General features: G+C 47.6%; 2 protein-coding genes across 2 annotated transcripts; both read left to right on the plus strand.

Moving 5' to 3' along the window:
* The first annotated feature begins 5,121 nt into the window (after positions 1-5,121).
* On the plus strand, positions 5,122-5,904 carry LOC102455213 (olfactory receptor 52M1-like). Its single transcript, XM_089773311.1, has one exon. The coding sequence runs from the start codon at positions 5,122-5,124 to the stop codon at positions 5,902-5,904; it is 783 nt and encodes a 260-aa protein (XP_089629437.1).
* Positions 5,905-16,434: 10,530 nt separating this feature from the next.
* LOC142831128 (olfactory receptor 52M1-like) lies at positions 16,435-17,382 on the plus strand. The gene has a single exon (XM_075940702.2). The coding sequence runs from the start codon at positions 16,435-16,437 to the stop codon at positions 17,380-17,382; it is 948 nt and encodes a 315-aa protein (XP_075796817.2).
* Positions 17,383-20,320: the final 2,938 nt, after the last annotated feature.

A 20,320-nucleotide genomic window follows, 5' to 3' on the forward strand; every position in this document is an offset into this window, starting at 1 on the left:
AGTTCTTTAAAAACACAGGTCTACATTACAATGCTCCAGCTTATAGACCAGTCAGAGTCTCAATCTGGTTCAATGAATCTGACAGTTGCTTAGCCCACGCTGGGTGAGGAGTGCGCCGGAGCTGAGCTGAAATGAGTCTGAGCTTCTTGGTGCTTGGCACGTAGGTTTCTACTCACAGAGGGAAGCCCTGAGTGGTGTTCAGTGTGGGAGACCCACACACAGCTGCCAGGTGGTTTTCTAGCCACAGGAGGTTGGACTCCTCACTCTGCTTCAAAACAGCGAGACTGCCTGCTCCCTGGGACTGACAGGCTCTCTCCATCCCATGCCCCCAAGATCCGCACAGGTGAGAGAGATTCTCTTGGCGTGAGGGAGGGACCAATGTTACGGCAGGGACATCCGGACTCCTGGGTTCTGTGTCTCAGCCTCCTGTTCACCCTCTCTATGACCTTGGGCCACTCACGTTCCCCAGTGCCTCAGTTTACCTATCTCTATATTCAGAGGGGTAGCCGTGTTAGTCTGAATCTGCAAAAGCGACGAGGAGTCCTGTGGCACCTTATAGACTAACTGAAGTTTAGGAGCATAAGCTTTCGTGGGCAAAGACCCACTTCGAAATCCCATGCATCTGACGAAGTGGGTCTTTGCCCACGAAAGCTTATGCTCCTACACTTCAGTTAGTCTACAAGGTGCCACAGGACTCCTCGTCGCTATCTCTATATTGACAGTGTGTTCCTAGTGACCTTCCTTTACCAGGGCTTTTGAAGACTCTTCCCTGAAAGGGAGATGATAGTTCCTGGTCTTGGATGTCGCACGGCCAGCCCCATGTGCCTGCAGAAAGTTTTCAAGTTTCCCCTCAGTGACCTGTCTCCAGAGCTGTCTTAGTTCTGTCCCTCCTGGCCCTTTACAGAATGTCAGGCCCTAGGAAGAGCTTGATAGTGTCCTCAGTTGCTTTCCTAATTAACCACAAAATATAAATATTCACAAATACACAGAACAGCAAATTAACCTCTGGCTCAGCCCAGAGCCCAATGGATCCCATCTCCCTTTGGGAAGGCCCCTTAATTACTGTTTACTGCTAACGCTGGAAAAATAGCCAACTCATAAACAGGCTCATTTCCTGCCTTTTTTGCATTCAGAGGCCACTTCTCCCCCGGAGTCAGAGCCAGCCCCACTGGGACTGCCCACAGCTGTGATATAACCAGTGCACAGCCTTGTGTCGGCTCTTGGCATGGGACGGTACTGCGGACACTGGGCTCAGAGAGCTGCGGGACGCGTCTGCCTGAGGGGGATTCCCAGGGAAGACACGTCCCTCTCAGCACTCACAGGTACTGTCTCGAGCTGAGGAGCTCCCCTGCTCCACAACCCCAGTGCAACATGGGCGTGACAGGATAGAGAGTCAGTCTGTGATGCTTTTTGCTCTGCAGAGCCACTAAACATCCCAGGTACCTTCCCCCAGAGTTGAGATTTTTCTAGTATCGCAGGCCAAAATGTCCCTTATGGCGGGGCCCTCAGGCTGGCTGGTTGCCTCCAGCCCTGAGGTGGCTCCGTTTCAGTGCCACAGGGGATCCCTCAGGATAAAAGATGTTAAGAGAGGCACAATACAAGGCCAATTCAGAGTCAGTGACCCAGACTTTCCTCAGGCCCCACTGAGGCAAAACCACCCTCGGAGCAAGAACTGAGGAACTGGTGAGACACAGGGAATATAAAAGCCGGATTCTATTTTCTTTATTGTTCGAGTCATAGGATTGAAGGGGAAAAGGAGCCATTAGATCATTCTGTCAGACCCCCAGCAGAACACACACCAGTGATTTTAGCCATTAGCCCTGTAACGAGCTCTGTGACTGGACACAGAACTTTAGCGAAGGCCTACCCAGTGCAACCCTGAGTAGTCCTGTCCCAGCTGTGACCTGTATGGCTGGCCGCTGTTCATGGAACCCCAAATTGGGTTTTTTTTTTTCTAGCCATCAGCTAAAAATCCTCCTCCCACTCCCAAGAGGTGCAGCTGTAGCAGGTACCCCCTGGACAGGCAGCATGAGGCTAATGGAAGAATCCTTTCACCCGCTTAGCCACCATCTCTGAGGGAGGCACGTGACCCACGCTGAGGGGAGCCCTGCAGTCCGTGTCTGTTGTATTTACACTGCAGGAATACAGCGGAATCGCCTTGCCTCACACCTCTAGTCGAGGTCTCAGGTAGATGCATCCCATCTGGGTCTGCGGAGATGGGGAGCTGAAGCATCCCCACACTTGCAGTGTGTCCCAGTGGCTACTCACCTTCCAGGTCATTCATGAAAATATCAAAGTTCCTCAGGGTTCAAACTGAGCCCTGGAGATCCCCATTGGAAATATCCCCATTGGCCGATCTGTCAGCCAGCGAGGGCTGTTGTGTAGGGTTCCTGTTATAGACTTGATGTTTTTCCCAGTATTCTTCCCCCCTTCTTTCTCTTCTCCCTGCTGTTTCCTGACTGCTTACTCCTTCTTCCAAGTGGTCTGTGGGATTGATTTGTCCATTCGTGGCTCCTGTTCAGAACTCTAAGTTCTCCTGCAGACGTGGTTTAATAGCCCCTTAGGATGCTGATGGGCAGGAAAATATTTCATCTCCTCATGTGCTAGCTCTGTCTCATACTGCTTCCTTCCCATCCCAACACAAAGCTATGAACTGATCTCATCTAGGTTTTCAGCAACATTTACAACTTTTCTTTCTCTGGCTGAGGATCACCCTAAACTTCTCCTAGGATTTGTTTTCTTCTTAATATAGTTCCTAAACTGCTTAGTGTGATACATGGCTCTGCCAAGGATTTTTCCTTGTTCTTTGTAACATCCCTTATGATAATGTTGCATAAATTGCTAGTTTCGTCCCCTTGGAGGCTAGTCTGATTTACCCCAAGAAGAGAGTCACACTTTCAGGCTGGGTCCAACTCAAGTTTATTGGTTGCAACCAAGGTACGGCTAAGGAACTCAATGTTCAAAGCAGAGCCGACGAGCAACATCTCATAGGCAGGGGTTCTTATAGGGTTAACATCCTTCCTGGTTTAGGTGCCTTAACATGATAGGTTACTTCATTTTTGACGTTTAGCATTCCTATAGGTCAGGTTAATTTTCCAAATGAGGTTAAATACACTGCCTACTTGCTGACTTTGTGGTTACATTCATTCACTTTTGCTGAACAATGGGCGAGCCATACTTCCCTTTTTCCTTTCCTGCTTGAGCCGGTCACAAGTTTAAAGGATGTGGAATCTATCCATATCTCTACTTAACAGAAGACTGGTTTCACCTCCCCTCGTCTCCTTATTATAAGTTATTACTTGTGACAGGCCTTGACCTTTGTCATGTCTTACTCCTATACAAATAGCAAATATATCTAAGCATTAGCAATGTATGTATATTGTACGTGCCCCTCATAGGGGAATCAATGGCTCCGGGGGATTTGACTTCCCTTTTACACATCAATAACATCCCATTTCTATTGCTTGCGATCAATATTTCCCCTTCCTCTGTTATGTGTTGCTTTTCTGCTCCACACCCTCTACCATTCGCTGCCTTGCTTTTCCCACTGACCTACATTTTAAGCCAAAATTATTCACTTGCTTCACTGAGGAATCATGAATTTTATCCATCTCAGAAGTTCCTGTGAAGAAATCCCAGTGTTCATTCCCTTTTTTTGTGTCTCAATCTGGGGTCAGGGATCTAAAGCCCAGAAGCAAGATGTGATCCCCAGCTTGCCTGGATATGGTATGTGGGAGAGGGGCATTTCTCTCTTTGTCCATTTGAACGGTGGAAGTTCCATTATTGTCGTCTCCTCTCTCGTGTATGTGTCCATTAGATCTTCTTTCAACTCAAGAGTCGCAGGCTATGTCTAGACTAGCAAGCTTTTCGGCAAAACCAAATGATTTTGCAGAAAAACTTGCCAGCTGTCTACACTGGACGCTTGTATTTCCGGAAAAGCACTGACGATCTCATGTAAAATCATCAGTGCTTTTCCGGAAATACTATGCTGCTCCCGTTCGGGCAAAAGTCTTTTTCCGAAAGACTTTTGTGCAAAAGGGCCAGTGTAGACAGCATCGTACAGTTTTCCGCAAAAAAGCCCCGATCGAGAAAATGGCGATCGGGGCTCTTTTGCGGAAAACCGCGTCTAGTTTGGCAAGGGATGCTTTTCCGCACAAAGTGCTTTTGCAAAAAACGTCCTGCAAGTCTAGACACGATTTTTCCGAAAATGCTTTTAATGGAAAACTTTTCCATTAAAAGCATTTTCGGAAAATCATGCCAGTGTAGACGTAGCTCCAGTGTTTTCAGGCTGTTCCACTTTGGCAACCACCCCGACTCTAAGAGCCCGTCTCAGACACCCCTTTCCCTCTGCTACACCCCTACAGAGAGACTAGATGGCCAAACCTCTGTATGTCCAGAGCGTCTTATTCTCCATCCCGTTCTCTAAGTATCCAAAGAGTCCCTGGGTTTTGACCACAGCTCTGACAGAGTAGATGGGTCCATGGAGCTGTTGTCAATGATGTCAGCCCTTCTTTATCAGATGGGCTCTACTAGGTAGTTTTCTTGTCTTATTAAAGTTGTTTTGATTATTTTCCGCTCTCCGATGCTGAGCATGTCAGTTAAGGGGGACTCTCCGCATCACGAGCTCCGCAGCTTGAGTTTATTGCATTGGGGAACAAGGAATGAGAAGCACCAGGAAAACCTTTTTCTCTGCTGGTGCTTGTGAGGGTCCTGGAATTACTGAGCTTCAGAAAATATGGTCTGGGCCTTAGTAGGTTTAGCTGATCCTAATTCCTTTTTTTGAATTACAAAAATGTTATTTTCAGTGGGTGAAGAGCGACCATCCTGCTTCCCCAATGTGAACATTCTCCCATAGTGCTTGGTGTGTCTCATATTCACATTGTGTCTCCAACCAGGTATTTGCATTCCGACCATCACCTGGGACCCTGGGCACAAACCGGAAGTGAGGAGAATATAAGGTACTTGAAGGAGACTCCATTCTGCTTCAGCGTTGGAAGCCAGCTCCGGGATTCCATGTCAGATTCTAACACAACCGACTTCACCAACCCCTCCATCTTCATCCTGCTGGGCATCCCTGGCCTGGAGGCGGCCCATGGCTGGATCTCCATCCCCTTCTGTGTCATGTACATTGTAGCCATCTTGGGGAGCATAACCATTCTGTACATCGTGAAGAGGGAGCCGAGCCTCCATGAGCCCATGTACTATTTCCTCTGCCTTCTGCTTCTCACTGACCTGTTCCTGTCCTCGACCATTGTGCCCAAAACACTGAGCATCTTCTGGTTCAATTCTAGAGAGATCACTTTTGGTGCTTGCTTCACCCAGCTGTACCTTAGTCACTGCTTTTTAGTCATACAGTCTGGCATCTTTGTGGCCATGGCGTTTGATCGCTACGTGGCCATCTGTGATCCACTGAGACATTCCACAATCCTGACAAATTCTATTGTAGCCAAGATCTGCCTGGCTGTGGTGCTGCGCGGCTTCATGCTCATACTGCCCATTCCCATTATGGGGAGTCGGTGGCCATACTGCGGAAGCAACATCATCCCCCTCACGTACTGCAAGCACTTTTCTGTGGTGTCACTGGCCTGTGCCGACATCCGCCCCAGTAATTACTACAGCGTCTGTATGGTATTCCTTGTGCCCAGTGTGGATGGGTTTTTCATTGCTGTGTCCTACATTCAGATCCTCAGGGCTATCTTCCGAATGCCAACAAAGGACGCTCGGTTCAAAGCATTTGGGACCTGTGGGACTCATCTCTGCGCCCTCTCAGCCTTGTACATACCAGATCTCTTTGTCTCCCTCATGCAGAGGATTGGTTCTGATGTGCCCCCACCTGTGCTCAGTCTCATGATCAATGTGAAACTCCTGGTGCCCCCCCGCTACACCCGATCATCTATGGAGTGAGGACAAAGCAAATCCAGGACAGGCTGCTGTGGATATTGACTCAGAAAAGGGCCTAATGTTCAGTCCCGGCACTCAGACTCTCTGACTCACATCCGTGCTGACCTGACTGGTGACATGACGCTGAGCCCTCTTTTCGGAATAGGTTGCTGGACAGTCAGACAAATTTTGAGTCCTTTCATGATCTGACATTACAGTGTCAGCGTGAGAAACTGGGGGATCAATCTAGGTACAAGTCATAGAGTTGCCTCTTTTCGTTTTGCTTTAATTTGTACCATACCCTTTGGCAAAGCATTTCCACAGGCTTACTGTGAAGAAATACATCATGCTGTTTGAAATCCTCTGCCTATTGATTGGGTGACTCACGGTTGCATTATAGGCAGGAATAAATAATCTTTCCTTGACCCATTTTTACACAACCTTCATGACTTCATAGACCATCTCATATCCTCCCTGTCATCTCTTTTCCAAGTCGAAATTACACAATTTTTTAATCTCCCCTCCTGTAGTTTCTGTTCCATGCCCCCAATTCTTTTCATTTCACTTTTCACTAACATTTCCAATTCTACGATTCTTTTTTTTTTTGAGAGGGGGCTTCCAGATCTCCCTGCATTGGTCCATAGTCTGACACACTAAGAACAGCTGGTTCCAATAATTTGGTGGAGGGAAGACGTGCTGGGAGCTGAGTGAAAGGTTTTCTATTTTCACAAGCTAGCCCTTTTTCTATCCACAAAGTCATCCCTTTTTCAGTCTTTTTACTCTCCTCTTCTATAGAGTCATAGAATCGTAGAGCTGGAAGAGAGCTCAGGAGGACATCAAGTGCAGCCCCCTACCCAAGGCAGGACCAATCCCAACTAAATTAACCCAGCCAGGGGTTTGTCAAGCCAAGATTTAAAAAAAACTCAAGGGATGGAGATTCCACACCTCTCCAGTAAATCAACCCCAGTGCATCCCCACCCTCCTAGGGAAATAGTTTATCCTAATATCCAACCTAGACCTTCACCACTCCAACTTGAGACTATTTCTCCTTTTCTGCCATCTGTCACAACTGAGAACAGCCTCTCTGCATCTTCTTTGGAACCTCCGTTCAGGAAGTTGAAGGCTGCTATCAAATCCCCCCCCCCCCCACCACTCTTTTCTCTTCTGTAAACTAAATTATCTCTGAAGAAATCTGTTGTGCTCATATATTGCACGCAGACCAAGATGAAAAGTGACAAAAAAGAGATATGAAAACTATTAGGGTACTGGAACAGATGGCTTAAGATGAGATATTATTAAACCTGGGATTTTTTAGCTTAGGAAAGGGAAGACCAATGGGAGTATGAAAGAGATTTAGGATACGATAATGGGTTTTGAAAAAGTAAATGAGGAAGTGTCACTTACTCCTTCTCATAAGACACAAACTAGAGATCGCCTTATAGAATTAATCAACGAATGGTGTAAAACAAAGCAAAAGGAATTATTCACATGACTCTACTTGAATAAAATGGGAGATTAATCAGATGGAGACTTCTCATCTTGGAAAAGGGATGTCTAAAGGGGTCACCAGGGTGGTAAATGAAATCATGATGAGTGGAGAAAATAAATCAAAATGTGTTCTGATATCATGTGGGGTAGGGATAACTTAATGAAATAAATTATTCACACAAGTTAAGGCTGACTTGTGGAAGTCTTTCCCAGAGTATGCTCTGTAAGCCAGTACTCTCAAAGGGCTACAAAAGGGAATAGCTACATTCATGGAAGGGCCTGTCAATAGTGATTCGCAAGGATGGGCAAGGATAAGAAGCCATACTCTGTTTGCCAGAAGCTGTGAATGGGCAATGGGGGATGACTCACTGGCTGAATGTTTGTTCTGCTCATTCCTTCTGAAGCACCTTGCACTGGGCACTGTGGGATGTCAAGATACTGATCTAGAGGGACATTTCGTCTAACTCAGTAGGGCCCTTCTTATGTTCTGGTCATGCAGGAGTAAGACTGTGTTTGTATGAATCTGGGGACCTCTTCTGCAGAGGTGATTGCTGAAAATCTTGGTTGTCGATGTTATACCAAGGCCAAAACATCAGACACACCATCTCGTGGGTCAATTAATTTTTCATGTCTTCACCAAATACATGCTTACACACTATTCTTGCTATATAAAGTGAGATTTTTAACAATCAAGAGAGAGGGAAAGCAAGAGAGAAGGAGAAAAGGGGGGATTATTGGTGAAAAAACTCCCCGTGATGAATCATAGAATCATAGCTCTGGAAGGGACCTCAAGAGGTCATCAAGTCCAGTCCCCTGCCATCATAGCAGGAACAAGGACCATCTAGATCATCCCTGACAGGTGCCTGTACAACCTGCTCTTAAATATCTCCACTGATGGAGATCCTACAATTCCCGATCCTCCGGAATAAAGCCCTATTCCGGAGGATCTCTTATTCCTACTTTGAAGTAGACTGGCCCGATCTGGAAGTAGGAATAAGAGATCCTCCGGAATAGGGCTTTATTCCAGAGGATCGGGCCAGTCTAGACGCTCTTTTCCGGCTTTTCCACAAGCCGGAAAAAAGCGGCGGACATCTTTATTTAAATCCCGCGGGGGATATTTAAATTCCCCGCGGATTTCCCTATTACAAAGTTTAAAATTAGCATGCTCCTTCCGGAAAAGGGGCCAGTGTAGACGTAGCCTATGACCCCTCAAACCCTTTCTGCAGGATTCCTTCCTAGACAGTCACTTCTCAATCTGTACGTGTGAAGTGGATTGTTCTGTCCTAAGTGGAGCACTTTGCACTTGTCCTTATTGAACTTCAAAATGTTTACCTTAGACCTTTTGTCCAGTTTCTCCAGATTATATGGAATTATGACACTATGCTCCAAAGCACTTGCAACCTCTCTCATCTTGGTAACTTCTGCTAACTTCATGGGTGTACTATTCCACTATCTAAATTATTGATGAAAATATTGAACAGAACGAGTCCTAAAACTGAATCGTCCACAACACCATTTGTTAGGCCCTTTCTGCATGACTGTGAACCATTAATAACAACTTTCCGAGAATGATTATCTGGCCAGTTATGCACCCACCATATCGTAGTTTTATTTCCCCATTTTATTGATAAGATCATGTGGATCGTATCAAACGTTTTACTAAAGTCTATGTATACCACATCTACCACTTCCCCTGCATTTCATCTATCTCAAGACTTGTCCTATCAAAGAAAACTATCAGAGTGGTTTGACATGATTTGTTCGTTACAAATTCATGCTGGCTGTTACCTATCACTTTATAATCTTCCAGATGTTTGCAGAGGAATTCCTTAATTATTTGCCCCATTATCTTTACTGACAGAAGCTAATCTGAATGGTCTGTAGCTTCCCGAGTTGTTCTCATTTCTTTTTTATAGATGGCCACTAGATTTGCCCTTTTCCAATTATCTGGGATCTCTTCCAGACTTAGGTAGGCCTGAAATAGAAAAGTCAGGTTCCAAAAGCCCATTAGACAATTCCTGGGCAGCATAAACTTTTAAAAAGCACACTGAAATTGATATGGTTACAACCAAGACTAATCTAAAAATGTTCCTTTTTGATCTCTGAATGATCAGAAAACAGTCCTAGAAGAAATCATTTGTTTACGCCGTTAACCTCTGGCAAGTTGTATGTAAACAATAGACAATTACAGTCCCTATCTTCTTCTAGTTCTTTAAAAACACAGCTCTACATTACAATGCTCCAGCCTATCAACCATGGGGTGGCCCTCCTTCCCAGTCAGAGACTTTTCTAACCGTGGCCAAAGACTGAATTTGGGTCAGTTGCTTAGCCCGCTGTGGTCATGTGTCATACATCCATTTTCCAGGGCGGGATCTGTTAGCTTTAATGAACACATTCCTCAAAAGAGGGACACTGGAAAGGAAGTGCGGTTTCAGGGTGCAGATCTGGGAAGGATGAGCTGGCGCAACTGAGGAGTGCGCCGGAGCTGAGCTGAAACCAGTCTGAGGTTCTTGGTGCTTGGCGCACAGGTCTCCACTCACAGAAGGAAGCCCTGAGTGTTGTTCAGTGTGGAAGCCCCACGCGCAGCTGTCAGGTGGGTTTCCAGCGACGGGAGGTTGGGCTCCTCACATTGCTTCACAACCGTGTGACCGCCTGTCCCCTGGGCCTGACAGGATCTGTCCGTTCCATGCCTCCAAGATGTGCACAGATGAGAGAGACTTTCTTGGCGTGAGGGAGGGATCAATGTTATGGCAGGAACATACGGATTCCTGGGTTCTTTCTCTCATCCTCCTGTTCACCCTCTCTATGACCTTGGGAAACTCAAGCTTCCCAGTGCCTCAGTTTACCTATCTCTATATTGACAGTGTGATCCTAGTGACGATCCTTTACCAGAGCTTTTGAAGACCTTCCATAAAGGTGCGGCAAAGGGGGATGGTAGTTACTGCTCTTCAATGTCACACGGCCAACCCCATGCACCTGCAGAAAGTTTTCAAGTTTCCCCTCAGTGACCTGTCTCCAGACCTGTCTTAGTTTGGTCCCTCCTGGCCCTTTACAGGGCATCAGGCCTTTGGAAGAACTGGGCCGCAGCTCTCTTCCTAATTAACCACAAAATAGAAATCTACACAAATACACAGATCAGCCCAGAGCCCAATGGATCTCATCTCCCTTTGGGAAGGCCTCTTAATTACTGTTTACTGCTCACCCTGGAAAAATAGCCAGCTCATAAACAGGCTGGTTTCCTGCCTTTTTTGAGTCCAGAATCCACGTCTCCCCTGGAGTCAGAGCCAACCCCACTGGGACTGCCCAGAGCTGTGATATAACCAGTGCACAACCTTGTGTCGGCTCCTGGCATGGGATGCCGCTGCAGACGCTGGGCTGAGAGAGGTGGGGATGCGGCTGCCTGGGGGGATTCCCAGGGAAGACACGTCCCTCTCAGCACTCACAGGTACCGTCTCGAGCTGAGGAGCTCCCCTGCTCCATAACCCCAGTGCAACATGGATGTGATAGGATAGAGAGTCAGTCTGTGATGCTTTTTGCTCTGCAGAGCCACCAAACATCCCAAGTACCTTCCTCCAGAGGTGAGATTTTTCTAGAACCACAGGCAAAAATGTCCCATATGGCGGGGCCCTCAGGCTGGCTGGTTGCCTCCAACCCTGAGGTGGCTCCGTTTCAGCGCCACAGGGGATCCCTCAGGATAAAAGATGTTAAGAGAGGCACAACACAAGGCCAGTTCAGAGTCAGTGACCCAGACTTTCCTCAGGCCACACTGAGGCAAAACCACCCTCGGAGCAAGAATTGAGGGAAAAAATCCCGTAAGCCAGATGTGGGTTAATGCACAGAGCCTGGCACCTCCTCCTCTTGCGTGGGAGTCCCGTAGGTGCTGTTACCCCCATCTATGTGCTTTGATGCGTGGAGGTGTAGGGATCCTCACTGGACAGTTATCACTGAAAACAACAATGGGCAAGATGTCTTGTTTCCTTCTTGGCAACTGTTTGGCTGAAACGTTTTGGCCTGAGACAGAGACGAGGGAAGGGAAAATTGCGGTCTAAATATTTAAAGTTTGGAAAACCTATAAGCAATTGTAAACGAGCTGTCCTTACGAAGGTGTCAGGATGCCCACAGTTAATTCTCTTCTTCCGGTGCCCCTCAACAGCCAATCCACTTCTTAATCCCATTCCCCTTGGCTCTTTGCTCTTATTACGTCTGTGACAAGGAGTTCCACGGGCCAATGAGGGATTAGGGCAACTGTCCTCTTTTCACTGTGTTATTTGTTCTGACCTTCCACGTAACAGAAGCATGTTCCCTGGTTGGCGTCTGGTGAGACACAGGGAATATAAAAGTGGAATTCGATTTTCTTTATTGATCGATTCATGGGATTGAAGGGGAAAAGGAGCCATTATATCATCCAGTCGGACCCCCTGCAGAATACACACCAGTGATTTTAGCCAGGTACCCCTGTAACAAGCTCTGTGACTGGACACAGCACTTTAGCCGAGGCCTACCCAATGTAACCCTGAGCAGTCCTGTCCCAGCTGTGACCTGTATGGCTGGCTGCTGTTCATGCAACCCGAAACTGCGTTTTCTTTTTCTGGACATCAGCTAAAAATCCCCCCTCACACTCCCAAGAGGTGTAGCTATAGCGGGTACCATCTGGACAGGTAGCATGAGGTTAATGGACGAATCTTTTCACCCGCTTAGCCGCCATCTCTGGGGGAGGTGGGTGATCCATGCTGAGGGGAGCCCTGAAGTCAGTGTCCGTTGTATTTACACTGCAAGGCTACAGCCGAGCTGCTGTGCCTCACACGTCTAATCGAGGCCTTAGGCAGACACATCCTGTCTGGACCTGCAGAGATGGGGAGCTGAAGCATCCCCTATTGGCAGTGTGTCCCGGTGGCTACTCACCTTCAGAGCTAAAACTTCGACCCTTATTATCGCCCAGGAATATGTCCGACTTCAGCTTTCAGTCCACGGACCTCACTCAGCTTTTCCCGTGAGGGCCCCTGAGTGTCTCCCAGTGAAATTCTTGGCTTGGTCGTCAGTTAAGTGTCTCTGGACCAGGCATTGTCTTCCACCTCCCATCGATTTTGTGGCTCTTTTCTGCAACTGCCCAATATTTCAATATCCTTCGTGAAACGTGAAGCCCAGGAGTGACGCTGAACCTTGTCCGTTCCTCCAGTGTCGTGTGCAGAGGCAAAAGTGTTTGGGGAGCAGGGCTCATGCCAACACAATCTTTCCATAGAGTTAAATCCATCGTTATTGTCCTAGAGCCAGAGTGGCACGTCCCACCTCACACGAGGACTCTTTATGAGGCAAGGCTGACAGTTCTATGCCCGGGTTTTTTATTTACTTCCAGGTCATTCATGAAAATATCAAAGTTTCTCAGGGTTCAAGGTGAGCTCTGGAGATCCCCACTGTAAACATCCACATTGGCCGATCTGCCAGCCGGCGGGGGCTGAGTCTGTGTGCCACTTGCTTACTGCTGTTGTGTAGGGTTCATATTTAACAGGTCTCGTTCCCAGTACTAAATCACATGCCTCAGTGAAATCATACTTGATTACATCTGAGCGGTTACCTTAATCAACCGTATGTGCTCTCTCCTTGAGGAAAGAAATCAGATTGATACGACAAGATAGGGGTCTTCAAAAACTCTGTGGTTGCCTGACATTCATTATAATCCTAGAAATGTATTTTCAACTGATTCCATAACAACCTTTCCATTCTTTCCTAACCTTGGGAAATTTTTTTTGAAAATTCCATTTTTATAGACTTGATGTTTATCCCAGTATTGGGTCCCCACCCTTTGTTTTCTCCCTGCTTTTTCCTGGCTTCCTACTCCTTCTTCCAAGTGGGCTGTGGGATTGATTTGTCCATTCGTGACTCCTCTTCAGAACTTTAAATTCCCTTGCAGATGTAGTTTAATAGCCCCTTCGGATGCTGATGGACAGGAAAATATTTCCTCACCTCATGTGCTAGTTGTGTCTCATACGGCTTCCTTCCCATCCCAACACAAAGCTATGAACTGATCGCATCTAGGTTTTCAGCAACATTTACAGGTTTTCTTTCTCTGGCTGAGGATCATCTTAAACTTCTCCTAGGATTTGTTTTCTTCTTAATATAGTTCCTAGCCTGCTTAGTGTGTTACATGGCTCTGCCAAGGTTTATTCCAGGTTCTCTTTAACATCCATTATGATAACATCCCATTTCTATTGCTTGCGTTCAATATTTCCCCTTCCTCTGTTATGTGTTGCTTTTCTGCTCCCCACCTTCTACCATTTGCTGCCTTCCTTTTCCCAATGACCTGTATTTTAAGCCAAAGTCTGTTTTGGGACTGACTCTGTTCAATATCTTCATCAACGATTTAGCTATTGGTATAGAAAATACGCTTAATAAATTTGTAGATGATACCAAGCTGGGAGGGATTGCAACTAATCTGGAGGATAGGGTCATAATTCAAATGACCTGGACAAACTGGAGAAATGGTCTGAGATATATAGGATGAAGTTTAATAAAGACAAATGCAAAGTGCTCCACTTAGGACTGAACAATCAGTTTCATACATACAGAATGGGAAGCGACTGTCTGGGAAGGAGAACGGCAGAAAGTGATCTAGGGGTTATAGGGGACCACAAGCTGAATATGAGTCAGCAGTGTGATGCTGTTGCCAAAAAATCAAACATGATTCTGGGATGCATTAACAGGTGTGTTGTCAACAAGACATGAGAAGTCATTCTTCCGCTCTACTCTGTGCTGATTAGTCCTCAATTGGAGTACTGTTTTCAGTTCTGGGTACCAGAAGAGGGTCCAGAGACGAGCAACGAGAATGATTAAAGGTCTAGAGAACATGATCTATGAAGAAAGGCTGAAAGAATTGGGTTTGTTTAGTTTTGAAAAGAGAAGATTAAAGGGGGACATGATAGCCGTTTTCAGGTATCTAAAAAGGTGTCATAAGAAGGAGGGAGAAAACTTGTTCATCTTGGCCTCTGAGGATAGAACAAGAAGCAATGGGCTTAGACTGCAGCAAGGGAGGTTTAGGTTGGACATTAGGAAAAAGTTCCTAACTCTCAGGGTGGTCAAACACTGGAATAAATTGCCCAGGAAAGTTGTAGAATCTCCATCTGTGGAGTATTTAGGAGTAGGTTAGATAAATGTCTATCAGGGATGGTCTAGACAGTATTTGTTCCTGCCATGAGGGTAGGGGACTGGACTCGATGACCTCTCGAGATCCCTTCCAGTCCTAGTGTTCTATGATTCTATGAAGTTATTCACTTGCTTCACTGAGGAATCATGAATTTTATCCGTCTCAGAAGTTCCTGTGAAGAAATCCCAGTTTTCATTCCACCTTTTTGTGTCTCAATCCAGGGTTGGGGATCTAAGGCCCAGAAGCAAGATGTGACCCTCAGCTTGCCTGGATCTGGCCCCTGGGTCTCAGGGCTTCTCCTCACAGCCTTGGTGAACCCGCACTGACTCTCCAGCCTTCACTGCCTCTGTCTGGAGTGATTTTTCTCTTGCCAGCAGCCCCTGACCCAAGGAAGGTTCCTCACCCCCCGCTCTTAAGGTTTCCTCTCAATCTCTTTTACTCACCCATTGGTGTAGCATTGGGGAACTGGCATTTCTAGAGCACTGTCTATTACAAAGGGGAGGCGCTGCAAGGATTTGGCAAGTGGCCGAGGGCCGCACTCTTCCATGGTATGAATGGAGGAGCTGCGGGGGGGCTGGGATGGGGGCTGGGTGCAGAAGGGAGCTTGGGGCAAGGGAGGGAGTTTGGGTGCAGGAGGCAGCTGTAACCTGGGGCACTGGACTGAGGTGCAGGAGGTTGGCTTGTGACCCAGGACAGAAGGGAGTTCAGGGATTTGGGTTGTGAGCTAGGGCAGGATAATCTGGCTACAGGAGGGTGGGGCAGAGCATTTGGGAATGTGGAGTGGGGGGCAGAGGATTGGGGAAGGGAGGGGCTGGAGTGTCAGAGGCAGGGTCTGCCCAGGAGACTTATCAGGCAGCAGCCCGTTCCTAACCTGCCCTTGCACTGGCTGCAGCCCCTTGTGCTTTCTGGCTGCCTGTTATTGAAACAGGCGCTTCCTTTGGCCAGTTTGTGCCCAGAAACCAGCCAATGAGAATGTGCTTGGGGTGGGAGGAGCCCTAAAGGTTTCCCCCACCCCCTCCAGACTCATAGTTTTCAATGAAAACCCGCCCTGCAGCCACATTTCTAAGGGGTGTGCGAGTGGGACGAGGGAAGCAGGGAGCCTGCCTTGGGCTCCCTGCAGCATCCGCTGGCTGGATCTGCTGAGTTAGCCAGCAGGATCCATCCCATGGGCCATATTTTGCTCTGGCCTGGTCCACAGATATTACAGCGGGGGAACATTTCACTCTTTGTCTATTTGAATGGCGTAAGTTCCCTTATTGTCGTCTCCACTATCGTGTACGTGTCCATTATACCTTCTTTCTAGTCAACAGCGACAGCGTTAGGCATCCACCTAAGGTCCCTTGGTTTTGTCCACTGCACTGACAGAGCAGGTGGGTCCATGGAGCTGCTGTCAATGACGTCAGCCCTTCTCTTTGAGTTGGGCTCTAGCTGGGATGTTTCCCTTGGCCCATGTCTTGGTAAAGTCGTTTTGATTATTTTCCACTCTCCGATGCTGAGCATGTCAGATAATGGGGGACTGTGTACAGCAGGGGCTCCACAGCGTGGATGTATTGCATTGAGGAACCACGACTGAGAACCACTAAGCAAACACTTGCTACCTGATGGTGCTTACAAAGGAGATAAATTACTGACACATGGAGCTCCAGAAATACGGTCGGGGCCTTAGTAGGTTTAACTGGTCATAATTCCTTTGTTTGAATAACAAAAATGTCATTTTCAGTGAGTGAGGAGCGACCAATCTATTTCCCCAGAGAGAACATTCTCCCATAGTGCATGGAGTGTCTCATACTGACATTGTGTCTCCATCCAGGTATTTGTATTGCAACCATCACCTGGGACACTGGGCACAAACCGGAAGTCAGGGGAACATAAGGTATTTGAAGGAGACTCCATTCTGCTTCAGCGTTGGCAGCCAGCTCCTGGACTCCATGGCAGATTCTAACACAACCGACTTCACCAACCCCTCCATCTTCATCCTGCTGGGCATCCCTGGCCTGGAGGCGGCCCATGGCTGGATCTCCATCCCCTTCTGTGTCTTGTACATTATAACCATCTTGGAGAACATCACCATTCTATACATCGTGAAGAAGGAGCCGAGCCTCCATGAGCCCATGTACTATTTCCTCTGCATGCTGGCTGTCACTGACCTGTTCCTGTGCACGTCCATTGTGCCCAAAACACTGAGCATCTTCTGGTTCAATTCTAGAGAGATCGATTTTGGATCTTGTTTCACCCAGCTGTACCTCATTCACTGCTTTTTAGTGATAGAGTCTGGGATCTTCGTGGCCATGGCTTTTGATCGCTACGTGGCCATCTGTAATCCCCTGAGACATTCCAGCATCCTGACAAATTCAATTATGGCCAAGATCTGCATGGCCGTGGTGCTGCGCGGCTTCATGCTCATACTTCCCATTCCCATCATGGGGAGTCGGTGGCCATACTGCAGGAGCAACATCATCCCCCACTCGTACTGCAAGCACTTTTCTGTGGTGTCCCTGGCCTGTGCCGACATCCGCCCCAGTAGTTACTACAGCGTCTCTATGGTAATCCTTGTGCCCAGTGTGGATGGGTTTTTCATTGCTGTGTCCTACACCCAGATCCTCAGGGCCATCTTCCGACTGCCCACGAAGGACGCTCGGCTCAAGGCATTTGGGACCTGTGGGTCTCATCTCTGCGCCCTCTCAGCCTTGTACATCCCAGATCTCTTTGTCTCCCTCATGCAGAGGATTGGTTCTTATGTGCCACTGCCTGTGCTCAGCCTCATGGCCAATGTATACCTCCTGGTGCCTCCCCTGCTACACCCGATCATCTATGGGGTGAGGACAAAGCAAATCCGGGACAGGGTGCTCTGGCTAGTTACTCGTAAAAGGGCCTAGTGTTCACTTTTGGCACTCAGACTCTTCGACTCACATCCGTACTGATCTGACTGGTGACATGATGCTGAGCCCTCTTTCCTGAATTGTTTCCTGGACAGTCAGACAAATCTGGAGTCCTTTCATGACCTGACGTTACAGAGTCAGCATGAGGAACTGTGGGATCAGTCTAGGTAAAAGTCATTGACTTGCCTCCTTTCCTACTACCTGAAATTGTTCCTGACTCTTTGGGAAACGTTTCCATAGGCTAACTGTGAAGAAATACCTCATGCTGTTTGTTTGATATCCTCTGCCTATTGATTGGGTGACCTCCAGTTGTGTTATAGGAAGGAATAAATGACATTTTATTGTCCCATTTTTACACAACCTTCATGACTTCATAGACCATCTCATATTCTCCCAGTCATCTCTTTTCCAAGTGGAAATGACACAATCTTTTAATCTCCCCTCCTGTAGGTGCTGTTCTATACCCCTAATTTAATCATTTCACTTTTCACTAACATTTCCAATTCTACAATGCATATTTTTTGAGAGGGGGCTACCAGGTCTCCATGCATTGGTCCATACTGTGACACACTAAGGACAGCTGGCTCCCATAATTTGCTGGAGCTGAGTGAATGTTTTTCTATTTCCACAACCTAGCCATTTTTCTATCCACCAAGTCATCTCTTTTTCAGTCTGAAAAGACACAATCTTTTTACTCTCTCCTTGTATAGAATTATAGAGCGGAAAGAGACCTCAGGAGGTCGTTAAGTGCAGCCTCTACCCAAGGCAGGACCATTCCCAACTACAGCAACCCAACCAGGGCTTTGTAAAGCCAAGACTTAAAAAACTGTAGGGATGGAGATTCCACCACCTCCATAGGGAATAGATCCCAGTGCTTTCCCACCCTCCAGGGAAATAGTTTGTGCTAATATCCAACCTAGACCTCCCCCTCTACAATTTGAGACTATTGCTCTTTGTTCTGCCGTCCGTCACCACTCAGAACAGCCTCTCTCCATCCTCTCTGGAACCTCTCTTCAAGAAGTTGAAGTCTCCTATGAAATCCCCCCTCACTCTTCTCTTCTGTAGACTAAATTGTCTCTGCAGAAATCTATGTTGTGGCCATATATTGCAAGCAGAACATCCAATTGAAAAGGGGACCTGGCAGTGCACAGTAGACCCTGTTCATCTGGGTTTGTCTCCTATCCGTGGGCAGGCTCCTTGTCAGGCTGCAGCAGCTTCTGTCCCGGCCCTGAGCAGAGGGGCCATTTAGTGGGGTCAAGGGGGCTGTAGGCCCTGAAGTTTCATACCTGAGCCTGCTTCCAGTGCAAGTCCTAGACACAGATTCCTCTTCCCTAAAACACAGTCCAGGGCTCTCCATGGGTGCACTATCACTGTGACCGCTTGGAGGGAGGCCCAGGGGCTGTCACTGGTCCAGGAGGAAGGTTGGTGGTGCTGAGGACAGCTCCCTACCTTGTTCTTTAGAGGTGGGGTCAGGCCCGTCCATCAGGTCATAGATCAAGTCTATGTGGTGAGCCTGCTCCGTGGCAAGCTAATGGGAATTGGGTTGGGGGGGTGCCTGTGGGCAAGGGCAGTGCATGGACTAGCACTAGCCACGGAGGGAAGAGCTGCCACAGTTCCTAAAATTTCTTCAAAAGTAAATGCCACCCAACGTCCTTACCCCTCCTGCTCTCCAACCCTCAGTCTGAATTCCCTTCCTACAGCCTCACTCGGGTGCTGTGCGTCAGGAGAGCGACACCCCGAGATACCCAGGCATCTCCTGGGTCATCCACACAGCTGCAGGAGGCCCGGTGTCCACAGGAAGTCGCAGAATCCACACATTCTGTGAACTCTGTGGCAAACCGGCAGCCTCAGTGATGAGCCTCAGCTTCTTGCATCGGCCCGTAAGAAGAGGGGCTACACAGCCAATCAACATGTCGACTCTTGTTCGGGCAGCCCCTCAGGGCAAGGGAGAGCCGTATAAGTACACAAAGTGCTGCTCAGAGCAGAGCTCAGTATCTCCCTAGAGCACCAGAGAGGAGGACTGGGTGCTGGGAGCGTCTCTCAGATAGGCCAGTGCTGTGCATGGTTGTGGGCATGAGAAGGGAGCTGACTGGCTGAACGACTCGAAGCTCAGATCCAAGGATGGATGGTGGAATTCTTCATTTAGCCCCATCTCCTGCATTTTCTTTATTTCCAAGGATAGCAGCTGAAGACAGCCCAACGTGGTGGGTCTCTGTGCCTGAAGGGCTAACCCATAGTCCCCAAAAATGGAGCCTGGGGTTCAATTCCTTTTCCCCCCCTTTTCTCCAGAGGTCATCAAGTCTACTCCCCTACACTCATGGCAGGACCAAGGACTGTCTAGACTATTCCTGGCAGGAGTTTGTCCACAAGCCCTTGAAAATCTCCAACCACAGCGATTCCACAACCTTCCCAGGCTATTAATTCCAGTGTTAAGCACCCTGACAATTGGAGGTTTTGTGTAATATTCAACTGAAACCTCCTTGACTGCTATTTAATCACATTGGTTCTCATTATAGCCTTGGAGGTTATGGAGAATAATCTTTTTGCCCTCTTCCTTGTAACAGCATTGAAGATACTTGAAAACTTGTATCATGTCACCTCTCTTTCTTCTCTTTTCCACACTAACTGTCTAGGAAGGAGCATGGCGGAAAGGGATCTAGGGGTCATAGTGGACCACAAGTGAATATGAGTCAACAGTGTGATGCTGTTGCAAAAAAGCAAATATGATTCTAGGTTGTATCAACAGGTGTTTGTAAGCAAAACTCGTGAAGTCACTCTGCCGCTCTACTCTGCACTAGTTAGGCCTCAGCTGGACTACTGTGTCCAGTTCTGGGCGCCACATTCAAGAAAGATGTGGAGAAATTGGAAAGGGTACAGAGAAGAGCAACAAGAATGATTAAAGGTTTAGAGAACATGACCTATGAAGCCAGGCTTC

This window comes from Pelodiscus sinensis, chromosome 1 (assembly GCF_052426305.1).
Source record: "Pelodiscus sinensis isolate ZL-2025 chromosome 1, ASM5242630v1, whole genome shotgun sequence".
Taxonomy (NCBI): Eukaryota; Metazoa; Chordata; order Testudines; family Trionychidae; genus Pelodiscus; species Pelodiscus sinensis.